This window comes from Brachyhypopomus gauderio, unplaced genomic scaffold, assembly GCF_052324685.1.
Source record: "Brachyhypopomus gauderio isolate BG-103 unplaced genomic scaffold, BGAUD_0.2 sc98, whole genome shotgun sequence".
Taxonomy (NCBI): domain Eukaryota; kingdom Metazoa; phylum Chordata; class Actinopteri; order Gymnotiformes; family Hypopomidae; genus Brachyhypopomus; species Brachyhypopomus gauderio.
The window spans coordinates 547,923-562,353 of record NW_027506919.1 but is presented as its reverse complement, the minus strand read 5'-3'; the positions used below and the strand labels follow the sequence as shown (position 1 = coordinate 562,353).

Below are 14,431 nucleotides of genomic sequence, written 5' to 3'. Positions count from 1 at the left end.
GATCAACAACAAATAAGTTCAACAGTCTCTTATTCAAATTGCCCAACAGAACACCCTACTCAACGTTTTACGGACTATAACGCACTGGTGGTTTAATAACTCTGGATGGGTATCGTTTACCAATCTCTTCTGGTGGTGTGTTGGTTACCTCTGGAGTAGCTTGCATCGAAGACACACTCCCAGGCTCAGGAGACGGATGTGTAGCAGGTGTGGAAACGGTGTTCTCCATCTCAGGTAGAGCTTCTGAAGTGTGTGGAAATGCCAGGTCTTCATTGGTTGAATCATTGAACTCTGCATGTCTGTCTAACATCTGGTCAGCATGACGTCTCCAGTGTTCTGGTGATCCAGTGTTGACCGTGTATGACACAGGACCAGTCTCAGCTGACACTACTCCCGGAGTCCACTTCTCTCCCATAATCCCATTAATAAACTAAGACACAGAAGCATGGCAAAGATAGAAAAAGTTAAATTACACATCAGCAGACATGGAAAAGTGTATACTTTTCCTATAGATACATCACTTAGGAATCAAGAAGAGTTTTTCAGAATATTTTAAGGCATTTCAATAGTATTCACACTTCCAAAGTCATCTATAACTTAACAGGTTTCCTTAACTCACCATACTGGAGCTGAGGAGGTAATCAACTTAGTATAGAAACAATAACCACATTAATACATTACACGAATAAGAATAAAACTGGTGAATCCGATAAGAAGGGTTTCCTCAGTCCTGGGGTCATGAACTTTGGGTCCCCAGTAGAAGGGCTGAAAGAAAACACTTCTTAACATTTTTCACTTCATGCTGCAGGAACCTTAAAGGATCAGAGATTGTTAGTTTCAAACTTTGAGGGGATGCACTTCCTGTGATTGTGACAGTAGACCCTCAGAGCAAGGGAATGCAAAATCTGCTTTTTGCACTACAAGAGTTCATGGGAAATAGTTTTGTAAAGTTCAAGAAAGACAATAAAATCAAGCAAGGTAGATAGTAGGTCTGTCTAACCCACTCTTCACTCTTTCTAAAAGCTGCTTGGTTTAGAGAACCTCATGGTTGACATGACCTAAATCTGTGTTATGATGTGCCAATGTTTTCAGTTCCCCAAACTTTTTGTTGTCCATAGTTTTCAATGCTTTATCCTTCTTTTATGTTATCGACTTCGTTCAATTTGTGTTCTTTTAATGAAATGCACTAGCGTCCAGATCGATCCATCTGTCCATTACATTGTATAATCAGTTATTGTCTTTTTTTCACTGTATTATTTTCTTACCAGAATTGTCAATTAGATTTGACTGGTCCAGATTGAGATCTAAAAATCTTCATGATGTTCAAGCTCTTCATAAGTGACAACAGATCATGTAAATAATGTTATGTATTTATGGAATCCAGTTATTGTGTGATTGAATATATTTTGTCTGGACCTTTTATATTGAACTTCATAATCATAAGATTATGCATTTCCAAAGGGAATAATGCTTCTAATGTTTCACAGATACTAAGGAAATGTACTCCTTGACTAAAGGGATGTTTAAGGTAAATGTTATTTGGTGTACAAGCTAAGAAAACATGGTTTGACAAGTACTTGTTTCTTTGTAATTTCTTTCTATGCCATCAGTGTATCTCATGGTTTTATAATGTTTTTTTTCTTTTTTTCTTTCTTTCCTTTTATTTAGCTTTATCTTAAGGTATTTCATTGTAATAAATTATCCTCAACAGCAAGAACATCGATTTCTCATTTAGTTGAGATAGCTACAATGTTAAAACTCTTTATGATGTTAAAGCTCTTCATTATTTTAAGGACAGTCACCACATTACTCTGTGTGTCTGAATGTCACGGTTCAGCTCCGGCCCCCTCCTTGTACGTGTGGGTTGTTTGTGAGCGTGTTCGTTGGTATCACCTGTGCCTTGTCTCGTGATCACTGGGGATTGTGTTATTCACTTATTTAATGTGCGTTCGCGCAATGTCTCGTGTTCGTCTTTGTCTAAATGTCTCGTGTTCGTCTATGTCTAAAGTTCGTGCCTGAGTGAGTGACTTGTTTAAGTGCTTGCGCTACTTATCTACTTATTTACAGTAGATATAGTCAATATATATAGCTGATTATTTTAGAGATTACAAGCATAAGAAGTAAAATATACAATCGGTCAAATGTTTTAGAACACCCCATTTTCACAGTTTAAATGTTCATGTCAGAACAATAAAACATCCTTTCAGTCAGTTGTCAGTTCCTGTTCTGCATGAATGTAATGTACACTCAAACAAAGACAAGCACGGGACACTGCGCGACCGCACATTAAATAGACAAACCACATAAACCCCCATTGATCACTACATACATACATCTCCTCCCCACCAAATCTTGTTCCCCAGCAAACATTAACATAACCTTCTAACAACTTTTTATTTATTTATTTTACACACTAACCTTGAGGTTGGGAGTAGACTGTCCCAAACCCCTTAGGTCAGTCAAGGGTTTATTCTGCCCTTTTTCTGGAGACATGACCTCTTAGATCAACAACAAATAAGTTCAACAGTCTCTTATTCAAATTGCCCAACAGAACACCCTACTCAACGTTTTACGGACTATAACGCACTGGTGGTTTAATAACTCTGGATGGGTATCGTTTACCAATCTCTTCTGGTGGTGTGTTGGTTACCTCTGGAGTAGCTTGCATCGAAGACACACTCCCAGGCTCAGGAGACGGATGTGTAGCAGGTGTGGAAACGGTGTTCTCCATCTCAGGTAGAGCTTCTGAAGTGTGTGGAAATGCCAGGTCTTCATTGGTTGAATCATTGAACTCTGCATGTCTGTCTAACATCTGGTCAGCATGACGTCTCCAGTGTTCTGGTGATCCAGTGTTGACCGTGTATGACACAGGACCAGTCTCAGCTGACACTACTCCCGGAGTCCACTTCTCTCCCATAATCCCATTAATAAACTAAGACACAGAAGCATGGCAAAGATAGAAAAAGTTAAATTACACATCAGCAGACATGGAAAAGTGTATACTTTTCCTATAGATACATCACTTAGGAATCAAGAAGAGTTTTTCAGAATATTTTAAGGCATTTCAATAGTATTCACACTTCCAAAGTCATCTATAACTTAACAGGTTTCCTTAACTCACCATACTGGAGCTGAGGAGGTAATCAACTTAGTATAGAAACAATAACCACATTAATACATTACACGAATAAGAATAAAACTGGTGAATCCGATAAGAAGGGTTTCCTCAGTCCTGGGGTCATGAACTTTGGGTCCCCAGTAGAAGGGCTGAAAGAAAACACTTCTTAACATTTTTCACTTCATGCTGCAGGAACCTTAAAGGATCAGAGATTGTTAGTTTCAAACTTTGAGGGGATGCACTTCCTGTGATTGTGACAGTAGACCCTCAGAGCAAGGGAATGCAAAATCTGCTTTTTGCACTACAAGAGTTCATGGGAAATAGTTTTGTAAAGTTCAAGAAAGACAATAAAATCAAGCAAGGTAGATAGTAGGTCTGTCTAACCCACTCTTCACTCTTTCTAAAAGCTGCTTGGTTTAGAGAACCTCATGGTTGACATGACCTAAATCTGTGTTATGATGTGCCAATGTTTTCAGTTCCCCAAACTTTTTGTTGTCCATAGTTTTCAATGCTTTATCCTTCTTTTATGTTATCGACTTCGTTCAATTTGTGTTCTTTTAATGAAATGCACTAGCGTCCAGATCGATCCATCTGTCCATTACATTGTATAATCAGTTATTGTCTTTTTTTCACTGTATTATTTTCTTACCAGAATTGTCAATTAGATTTGACTGGTCCAGATTGAGATCTAAAAATCTTCATGATGTTCAAGCTCTTCATAAGTGACAACAGATCATGTAAATAATGTTATGTATTTATGGAATCCAGTTATTGTGTGATGGAATATATTTTGTCTGGACCTTTTATATTGAACTTCATAATCATAAGATTATGCATTTCCAAAGGGAATAATGCTTCTAATGTTTCACAGATACTAAGGAAATGTACTCCTTGACTAAAGGGATGTTTAAGGTAAATGTTATTTGGTGTACAAGCTAAGAAAACATGGTTTGACAAGTACTTGTTTCTTTGTAATTTCTTTCTATGCCATCAGTGTATCTCATGGTTTTATAATGTTTTTTTTCTTTTTTTCTTTCTTTCCTTTTATTTAGCTTTATCTTAAGGTATTTCATTGTAATAAATTATCCTCAACAGCAAGAACATCGATTTCTCATTTAGTTGAGATAGCTACAATGTTAAAACTCTTTATGATGTTAAAGCTCTTCATTATTTTAAGGACAGTCACCACATTACTCTGTGTGTCTGAATGTCACGGTTCAGCTCCGGCCCCCTCCTTGTACGTGTGGGTTGTTTGTGAGCGTGTTCGTTGGTATCACCTGTGCCTTGTCTCGTGATCACTGGGGATTGTGTTATTCACTTATTTAATGTGCGTTCGCGCAATGTCTCGTGTTCGTCTTTGTCTAAATGTCTCGTGTTCGTCTATGTCTAAAGTTCGTGCCTGAGTGAGTGACTTGTTTAAGTGCTTGCGCTACTTATCTACTTATTTACAGTAGATATAGTCAATATATATAGCTGATTATTTTAGAGATTACAAGCATAAGAAGTAAAATATACAATCGGTCAAATGTTTTAGAACACCCCATTTTCACAGTTTAAATGTTCATGTCAGAACAATAAAACATCCTTTCAGTCAGTTGTCAGTTCCTGTTCTGCATGAATGTAATGTACACTCAAACAAAGACAAGCACGGGACACTGCGCGACCGCACATTAAATAGACAAACCACATAAACCCCCATTGATCACTACATACATACATCTCCTCCCCACCAAATCTTGTTCCCCAGCAAACATTAACATAACCTTCTAACAACTTTTTTATTTATTTATTTTACACACTAACCTTGAGGTTGGGAGTAGACTGTCCCAAACCCCTTAGGTCAGTCAAGGGTTTATTCTGCCCTTTTTCTGGAGACATGACCTCTTAGATCAACAACAAATAAGTTCAACAGTCTCTTATTCAAATTGCCCAACAGAACACCCTACTCAACGTTTTACGGACTATAACGCACTGGTGGTTTAATAACTCTGGATGGGTATCGTTTACCAATCTCTTCTGGTGGTGTGTTGGTTACCTCTGGAGTAGCTTGCATCGAAGACACACTCCCAGGCTCAGGAGACGGATGTGTAGCAGGTGTGGAAACGGTGTTCTCCATCTCAGGTAGAGCTTCTGAAGTGTGTGGAAATGCCAGGTCTTCATTGGTTGAATCATTGAACTCTGCATGTCTGTCTAACATCTGGTCAGCATGACGTCTCCAGTGTTCTGGTGATCCAGTGTTGACCGTGTATGACACAGGACCAGTCTCAGCTGACACTACTCCCGGAGTCCACTTCTCTCCCATAATCCCATTAATAAACTAAGACACAGAAGCATGGCAAAGATAGAAAAAGTTAAATTACACATCAGCAGACATGGAAAAGTGTATACTTTTCCTATAGATACATCACTTAGGAATCAAGAAGAGTTTTTCAGAATATTTTAAGGCATTTCAATAGTATTCACACTTCCAAAGTCATCTATAACTTAACAGGTTTCCTTAACTCACCATACTGGAGCTGAGGAGGTAATCAACTTAGTATAGAAACAATAACCACATTAATACATTACACGAATAAGAATAAAACTGGTGAATCCGATAAGAAGGGTTTCCTCAGTCCTGGGGTCATGAACTTTGGGTCCCCAGTAGAAGGGCTGAAAGAAAACACTTCTTAACATTTTTCACTTCATGCTGCAGGAACCTTAAAGGATCAGAGATTGTTAGTTTCAAACTTTGAGGGGATGCACTTCCTGTGATTGTGACAGTAGACCCTCAGAGCAAGGGAATGCAAAATCTGCTTTTTGCACTACAAGAGTTCATGGGAAATAGTTTTGTAAAGTTCAAGAAAGACAATAAAATCAAGCAAGGTAGATAGTAGGTCTGTCTAACCCACTCTTCACTCTTTCTAAAAGCTGCTTGGTTTAGAGAACCTCATGGTTGACATGACCTAAATCTGTGTTATGATGTGCCAATGTTTTCAGTTCCCCAAACTTTTTGTTGTCCATAGTTTTCAATGCTTTATCCTTCTTTTATGTTATCGACTTCGTTCAATTTGTGTTCTTTTAATGAAATGCACTAGCGTCCAGATCGATCCATCTGTCCATTACATTGTATAATCAGTTATTGTCTTTTTTTCACTGTATTATTTTCTTACCAGAATTGTCAATTAGATTTGACTGGTCCAGATTGAGATCTAAAAATCTTCATGATGTTCAAGCTCTTCATAAGTGACAACAGATCATGTAAATAATGTTATGTATTTATGGAATCCAGTTATTGTGTGATGGAATATATTTTGTCTGGACCTTTTATATTGAACTTCATAATCATAAGATTATGCATTTCCAAAGGGAATAATGCTTCTAATGTTTCACAGATACTAAGGAAATGTACTCCTTGACTAAAGGGATGTTTAAGGTAAATGTTATTTGGTGTACAAGCTAAGAAAACATGGTTTGACAAGTACTTGTTTCTTTGTAATTTCTTTCTATGCCATCAGTGTATCTCATGGTTTTATAATGTTTTTTTTCTTTTTTTCTTTCTTTCCTTTTATTTAGCTTTATCTTAAGGTATTTCATTGTAATAAATTATCCTCAACAGCAAGAACATCGATTTCTCATTTAGTTGAGATAGCTACAATGTTAAAACTCTTTATGATGTTAAAGCTCTTCATTATTTTAAGGACAGTCACCACATTACTCTGTGTGTCTGAATGTCACGGTTCAGCTCCGGCCCCCTCCTTGTACGTGTGGGTTGTTTGTGAGCGTGTTCGTTGGTATCACCTGTGCCTTGTCTCGTGATCACTGGGGATTGTGTTATTCACTTATTTAATGTGCGTTCGCGCAATGTCTCGTGTTCGTCTTTGTCTAAATGTCTCGTGTTCGTCTATGTCTAAAGTTCGTGCCTGAGTGAGTGACTTGTTTAAGTGCTTGCGCTACTTATCTACTTATTTACAGTATAGTCAATATATATAGCTGATTATTTTAGAGATTACAAGCATAAGAAGTAAAATATACAATCGGTCAAATGTTTTAGAACACCCCATTTTCACAGTTTAAATGTTCATGTCAGAACAATAAAACATCCTTTCAGTCAGTTGTCAGTTCCTGTTCTGCATGAATGTAATGTACACTCAAACAAAGACAAGCACGGGACACTGCGCGACCGCACATTAAATAGACAAACCACATAAACCCCCATTGATCACTACATACATACATCTCCTCCCCACCAAATCTTGTTCCCCAGCAAACATTAACATAACCTTCTAACAACTTTTTATTTATTTATTTTACACACTAACCTTGAGGTTGGGAGTAGACTGTCCCAAACCCCTTAGGTCAGTCAAGGGTTTATTCTGCCCTTTTTCTGGAGACATGACCTCTTAGATCAACAACAAATAAGTTCAACAGTCTCTTATTCAAATTGCCCAACAGAACACCCTACTCAACGTTTTACGGACTATAACGCACTGGTGGTTTAATAACTCTGGATGGGTATCGTTTACCAATCTCTTCTGGTGGTGTGTTGGTTACCTCTGGAGTAGCTTGCATCGAAGACACACTCCCAGGCTCAGGAGACGGATGTGTAGCAGGTGTGGAAACGGTGTTCTCCATCTCAGGTAGAGCTTCTGAAGTGTGTGGAAATGCCAGGTCTTCATTGGTTGAATCATTGAACTCTGCATGTCTGTCTAACATCTGGTCAGCATGACGTCTCCAGTGTTCTGGTGATCCAGTGTTGACCGTGTATGACACAGGACCAGTCTCAGCTGACACTACTCCCGGAGTCCACTTCTCTCCCATAATCCCATTAATAAACTAAGACACAGAAGCATGGCAAAGATAGAAAAAGTTAAATTACACATCAGCAGACATGGAAAAGTGTATACTTTTCCTATAGATACATCACTTAGGAATCAAGAAGAGTTTTTCAGAATATTTTAAGGCATTTCAATAGTATTCACACTTCCAAAGTCATCTATAACTTAACAGGTTTCCTTAACTCACCATACTGGAGCTGAGGAGGTAATCAACTTAGTATAGAAACAATAACCACATTAATACATTACACGAATAAGAATAAAACTGGTGAATCCGATAAGAAGGGTTTCCTCAGTCCTGGGGTCATGAACTTTGGGTCCCCAGTAGAAGGGCTGAAAGAAAACACTTCTTAACATTTTTCACTTCATGCTGCAGGAACCTTAAAGGATCAGAGATTGTTAGTTTCAAACTTTGAGGGGATGCACTTCCTGTGATTGTGACAGTAGACCCTCAGAGCAAGGGAATGCAAAATCTGCTTTTTGCACTACAAGAGTTCATGGGAAATAGTTTTGTAAAGTTCAAGAAAGACAATAAAATCAAGCAAGGTAGATAGTAGGTCTGTCTAACCCACTCTTCACTCTTTCTAAAAGCTGCTTGGTTTAGAGAACCTCATGGTTGACATGACCTAAATCTGTGTTATGATGTGCCAATGTTTTCAGTTCCCCAAACTTTTTGTTGTCCATAGTTTTCAATGCTTTATCCTTCTTTTATGTTATCGACTTCGTTCAATTTGTGTTCTTTTAATGAAATGCACTAGCGTCCAGATCGATCCATCTGTCCATTACATTGTATAATCAGTTATTGTCTTTTTTTCACTGTATTATTTTCTTACCAGAATTGTCAATTAGATTTGACTGGTCCAGATTGAGATCTAAAAATCTTCATGATGTTCAAGCTCTTCATAAGTGACAACAGATCATGTAAATAATGTTATGTATTTATGGAATCCAGTTATTGTGTGATGGAATATATTTTGTCTGGACCTTTTATATTGAACTTCATAATCATAAGATTATGCATTTCCAAAGGGAATAATGCTTCTAATGTTTCACAGATACTAAGGAAATGTACTCCTTGACTAAAGGGATGTTTAAGGTAAATGTTATTTGGTGTACAAGCTAAGAAAACATGGTTTGACAAGTACTTGTTTCTTTGTAATTTCTTTCTATGCCATCAGTGTATCTCATGGTTTTATAATGTTTTTTTTCTTTTTTTCTTTCTTTCCTTTTATTTAGCTTTATCTTAAGGTATTTCATTGTAATAAATTATCCTCAACAGCAAGAACATCGATTTCTCATTTAGTTGAGATAGCTACAATGTTAAAACTCTTTATGATGTTAAAGCTCTTCATTATTTTAAGGACAGTCACCACATTACTCTGTGTGTCTGAATGTCACGGTTCAGCTCCGGCCCCCTCCTTGTACGTGTGGGTTGTTTGTGAGCGTGTTCGTTGGTATCACCTGTGCCTTGTCTCGTGATCACTGGGGATTGTGTTATTCACTTATTTAATGTGCGTTCGCGCAATGTCTCGTGTTCGTCTTTGTCTAAATGTCTCGTGTTCGTCTATGTCTAAAGTTCGTGCCTGAGTGAGTGACTTGTTTAAGTGCTTGCGCTACTTATCTACTTATTTACAGTAGATATAGTCAATATATATAGCTGATTATTTTAGAGATTACAAGCATAAGAAGTAAAATATACAATCGGTCAAATGTTTTAGAACACCCCATTTTCACAGTTTAAATGTTCATGTCAGAACAATAAAACATCCTTTCAGTCAGTTGTCAGTTCCTGTTCTGCATGAATGTAATGTACACTCAAACAAAGACAAGCACGGGACACTGCGCGACCGCACATTAAATAGACAAACCACATAAACCCCCATTGATCACTACATACATACATCTCCTCCCCACCAAATCTTGTTCCCCAGCAAACATTAACATAACCTTCTAACAACTTTTTTATTTATTTATTTTACACACTAACCTTGAGGTTGGGAGTAGACTGTCCCAAACCCCTTAGGTCAGTCAAGGGTTTATTCTGCCCTTTTTCTGGAGACATGACCTCTTAGATCAACAACAAATAAGTTCAACAGTCTCTTATTCAAATTGCCCAACAGAACACCCTACTCAACGTTTTACGGACTATAACGCACTGGTGGTTTAATAACTCTGGATGGGTATCGTTTACCAATCTCTTCTGGTGGTGTGTTGGTTACCTCTGGAGTAGCTTGCATCGAAGACACACTCCCAGGCTCAGGAGACGGATGTGTAGCAGGTGTGGAAACGGTGTTCTCCATCTCAGGTAGAGCTTCTGAAGTGTGTGGAAATGCCAGGTCTTCATTGGTTGAATCATTGAACTCTGCATGTCTGTCTAACATCTGGTCAGCATGACGTCTCCAGTGTTCTGGTGATCCAGTGTTGACCGTGTATGACACAGGACCAGTCTCAGCTGACACTACTCCCGGAGTCCACTTCTCTCCCATAATCCCATTAATAAACTAAGACACAGAAGCATGGCAAAGATAGAAAAAGTTAAATTACACATCAGCAGACATGGAAAAGTGTATACTTTTCCTATAGATACATCACTTAGGAATCAAGAAGAGTTTTTCAGAATATTTTAAGGCATTTCAATAGTATTCACACTTCCAAAGTCATCTATAACTTAACAGGTTTCCTTAACTCACCATACTGGAGCTGAGGAGGTAATCAACTTAGTATAGAAACAATAACCACATTAATACATTACACGAATAAGAATAAAACTGGTGAATCCGATAAGAAGGGTTTCCTCAGTCCTGGGGTCATGAACTTTGGGTCCCCAGTAGAAGGGCTGAAAGAAAACACTTCTTAACATTTTTCACTTCATGCTGCAGGAACCTTAAAGGATCAGAGATTGTTAGTTTCAAACTTTGAGGGGATGCACTTCCTGTGATTGTGACAGTAGACCCTCAGAGCAAGGGAATGCAAAATCTGCTTTTTGCACTACAAGAGTTCATGGGAAATAGTTTTGTAAAGTTCAAGAAAGACAATAAAATCAAGCAAGGTAGATAGTAGGTCTGTCTAACCCACTCTTCACTCTTTCTAAAAGCTGCTTGGTTTAGAGAACCTCATGGTTGACATGACCTAAATCTGTGTTATGATGTGCCAATGTTTTCAGTTCCCCAAACTTTTTGTTGTCCATAGTTTTCAATGCTTTATCCTTCTTTTATGTTATCGACTTCGTTCAATTTGTGTTCTTTTAATGAAATGCACTAGCGTCCAGATCGATCCATCTGTCCATTACATTGTATAATCAGTTATTGTCTTTTTTTCACTGTATTATTTTCTTACCAGAATTGTCAATTAGATTTGACTGGTCCAGATTGAGATCTAAAAATCTTCATGATGTTCAAGCTCTTCATAAGTGACAACAGATCATGTAAATAATGTTATGTATTTATGGAATCCAGTTATTGTGTGATGGAATATATTTTGTCTGGACCTTTTATATTGAACTTCATAATCATAAGATTATGCATTTCCAAAGGGAATAATGCTTCTAATGTTTCACAGATACTAAGGAAATGTACTCCTTGACTAAAGGGATGTTTAAGGTAAATGTTATTTGGTGTACAAGCTAAGAAAACATGGTTTGACAAGTACTTGTTTCTTTGTAATTTCTTTCTATGCCATCAGTGTATCTCATGGTTTTATAATGTTTTTTTTCTTTTTTTCTTTCTTTCCTTTTATTTAGCTTTATCTTAAGGTATTTCATTGTAATAAATTATCCTCAACAGCAAGAACATCGATTTCTCATTTAGTTGAGATAGCTACAATGTTAAAACTCTTTATGATGTTAAAGCTCTTCATTATTTTAAGGACAGTCACCACATTACTCTGTGTGTCTGAATGTCACGGTTCAGCTCCGGCCCCCTCCTTGTACGTGTGGGTTGTTTGTGAGCGTGTTCGTTGGTATCACCTGTGCCTTGTCTCGTGATCACTGGGGATTGTGTTATTCACTTATTTAATGTGCGTTCGCGCAATGTCTCGTGTTCGTCTTTGTCTAAATGTCTCGTGTTCGTCTATGTCTAAAGTTCGTGCCTGAGTGAGTGACTTGTTTAAGTGCTTGCGCTACTTATCTACTTATTTACAGTAGATATAGTCAATATATATAGCTGATTATTTTAGAGATTACAAGCATAAGAAGTAAAATATACAATCGGTCAAATGTTTTAGAACACCCCATTTTCACAGTTTAAATGTTCATGTCAGAACAATAAAACATCCTTTCAGTCAGTTGTCAGTTCCTGTTCTGCATGAATGTAATGTACACTCAAACAAAGACAAGCACGGGACACTGCGCGACCGCACATTAAATAGACAAACCACATAAACCCCCATTGATCACTACATACATACATCTCCTCCCCACCAAATCTTGTTCCCCAGCAAACATTAACATAACCTTCTAACAACTTTTTTATTTATTTATTTTACACACTAACCTTGAGGTTGGGAGTAGACTGTCCCAAACCCCTTAGGTCAGTCAAGGGTTTATTCTGCCCTTTTTCTGGAGACATGACCTCTTAGATCAACAACAAATAAGTTCAACAGTCTCTTATTCAAATTGCCCAACAGAACACCCTACTCAACGTTTTACGGACTATAACGCACTGGTGGTTTAATAACTCTGGATGGGTATCGTTTACCAATCTCTTCTGGTAGTGTGTTGGTTACCTCTGGAGTAGCTTGCATCGAAGACACACTCCCAGGCACGGTCATACGTGACATGGATTTTCCCAGCAGTTTGATCTGTGCATTTCCATAGTGTTTCCTTGGTAACCTGTGAATTCCAAAGTTCCATTATCAGATTCAAGTGTTTTTGGGGTCGTTCTGTTGTGACTCAATCAAGTCTACACAGTAGGGATGTGGAGATTCATCGATTCACATCGGTGAATCGGTACACATGTCTGCGATGCGACTGCATCGGTAGATTCAACGTGCATCGAGTTTAATTTGCGGGCGAATTCACGATGCATTGCCTTCAGTGAGGCGGTCACGCAATCTGCAAACAATGCCGTGGGGCTAAATACGTTAGTAGCACAACGAACCTGGCGACACGCATGAAAAGACGGCACGGTGTGGACATCTCTGCGGCCGCTACCCCCTCGTAACCCCCCCGCTCAACAACTTACGTTCGTGAGTGTGTCGCATCCAGAGGCGGACGAAGTACTCAATTTCATTACTTGAGTCAAAGTACAGATACCACTGGTCAAATGCTACTCCGATACAAGTGAATGTTGCATGTTCAAAATCTTACTTAAGTGAAAGTACTGAAGTACTTGCTTTTAAAAATACTTAAGTATTAAAGTACACCTTCCGTCACATTTGTAAAAAAGTTATAGTTTAAAAGTATTATACATTATACCAAATCCTCTTTGGGCATAATATTCATAGTCTTTGATAATAATCCATAAGGCATATTCCAATGATGTACATCATTCAGGTAGTGGTAGCAGAAAAGTTTAACCTACACTTTAGTTTAAGGAACAAAAACATTTTCTAAAACCACAATTCACTGATTAGCCTAGCCTAACCTGTTTAAGCAAATTATGTTACCATATTAAAAGTCAATAATAAAATGACGGTTTTCTCTCTTTGCTAGTTAGGTATTCAGTCATCCAATACAACATTATGCTACAGTCAATATAAACAAAGACAAAGTAAAATTAGCAGTGTGGCATCTTGGTAGTCTAACCTTGCTACAACCTTTTGCAGTATGGCTAAAGCCCACCAACTCCATGCCACCCAACATGCTAACAAACTCTTTTCAAACTAGAAATCACAGCCACATTAGAATTATTGACATTAATTCTACACTGACATTAGAATGGAAACATTATTTGACAAGATTCGATTAACCCACACGGTTTCCCTTATTGATGTTTCCGTAGTTTGAATTACTTGCCAATATAATGTTAACATTATTTGTAGTGATCCTAGCAGACCTAGCAGTGGAGTGAGCAGGCAAAGTCATTTCACTAGCCTTACTGCAAAGCTCCTCTGACTACATAGTCACTTAACAAAACATTTAGGCTGCATACCGTAATATACTTCCTCAGGTGGGATGGTGAATTTTGGTATGCAGTGATATAGTTTGTTTTTGGCAAACAAAGCATGCATTTAAAACGATATGAATGATTCATCCGTTCAGAAAACTGGAACATTTTGTCGAGATACGGCCATGGGTGCAAAAGAGCATGCCAGGGTTGCCAGCTCTCACGCATTGAGCGTGAGACACACGCATTTGACCGTTTTCACACGCTCTCACGCCACAGTTCCGATATCTCACGCCGAAAAAAATCTAGTTTATTTACCTCTGATCTATATCTATCAACCACCGGCGATCACGATATAATACTTAATTTGTGTCCATTTTTCACCGCCCCGGTCACGTTCGCCACCCCCGATCAACAATTTACACTCGCCACCAAGTCCAGGTTCAAATCTC

At 38.1% G+C, this 14,431-nt stretch overlaps 1 protein-coding gene and 1 long non-coding RNA gene across 2 annotated transcripts in view; both read right to left on the bottom strand.

The window, feature by feature from the left end:
- The window catches only part of LOC143496653 (uncharacterized), a 209,659-nt gene that overhangs the window by 170,576 nt on the left and 24,652 nt on the right, over positions 1-14,431 (bottom strand). The window lies entirely within an intron of this gene.
- LOC143496649 (uncharacterized) overlaps positions 1-14,431 on the bottom strand; it is a 30,178-nt gene that overhangs the window by 9,238 nt on the left and 6,509 nt on the right. Inside the window, exons 3-8 of the mRNA XM_076992831.1 lie at positions 12,658-12,763; positions 10,155-10,436; positions 7,652-7,933; positions 5,154-5,435; positions 2,651-2,932; positions 149-430 (exon numbers count right to left, since the gene is read on the bottom strand). Of these exons, the coding sequence (XP_076848946.1) occupies positions 149-430; positions 2,651-2,932; positions 5,154-5,435; positions 7,652-7,933; positions 10,155-10,436; positions 12,658-12,711 (1,464 nt within the window). The 5' untranslated portion in view covers positions 12,712-12,763. The remainder of the gene's footprint in view (positions 1-148; positions 431-2,650; positions 2,933-5,153; positions 5,436-7,651; positions 7,934-10,154; positions 10,437-12,657; positions 12,764-14,431) is intronic.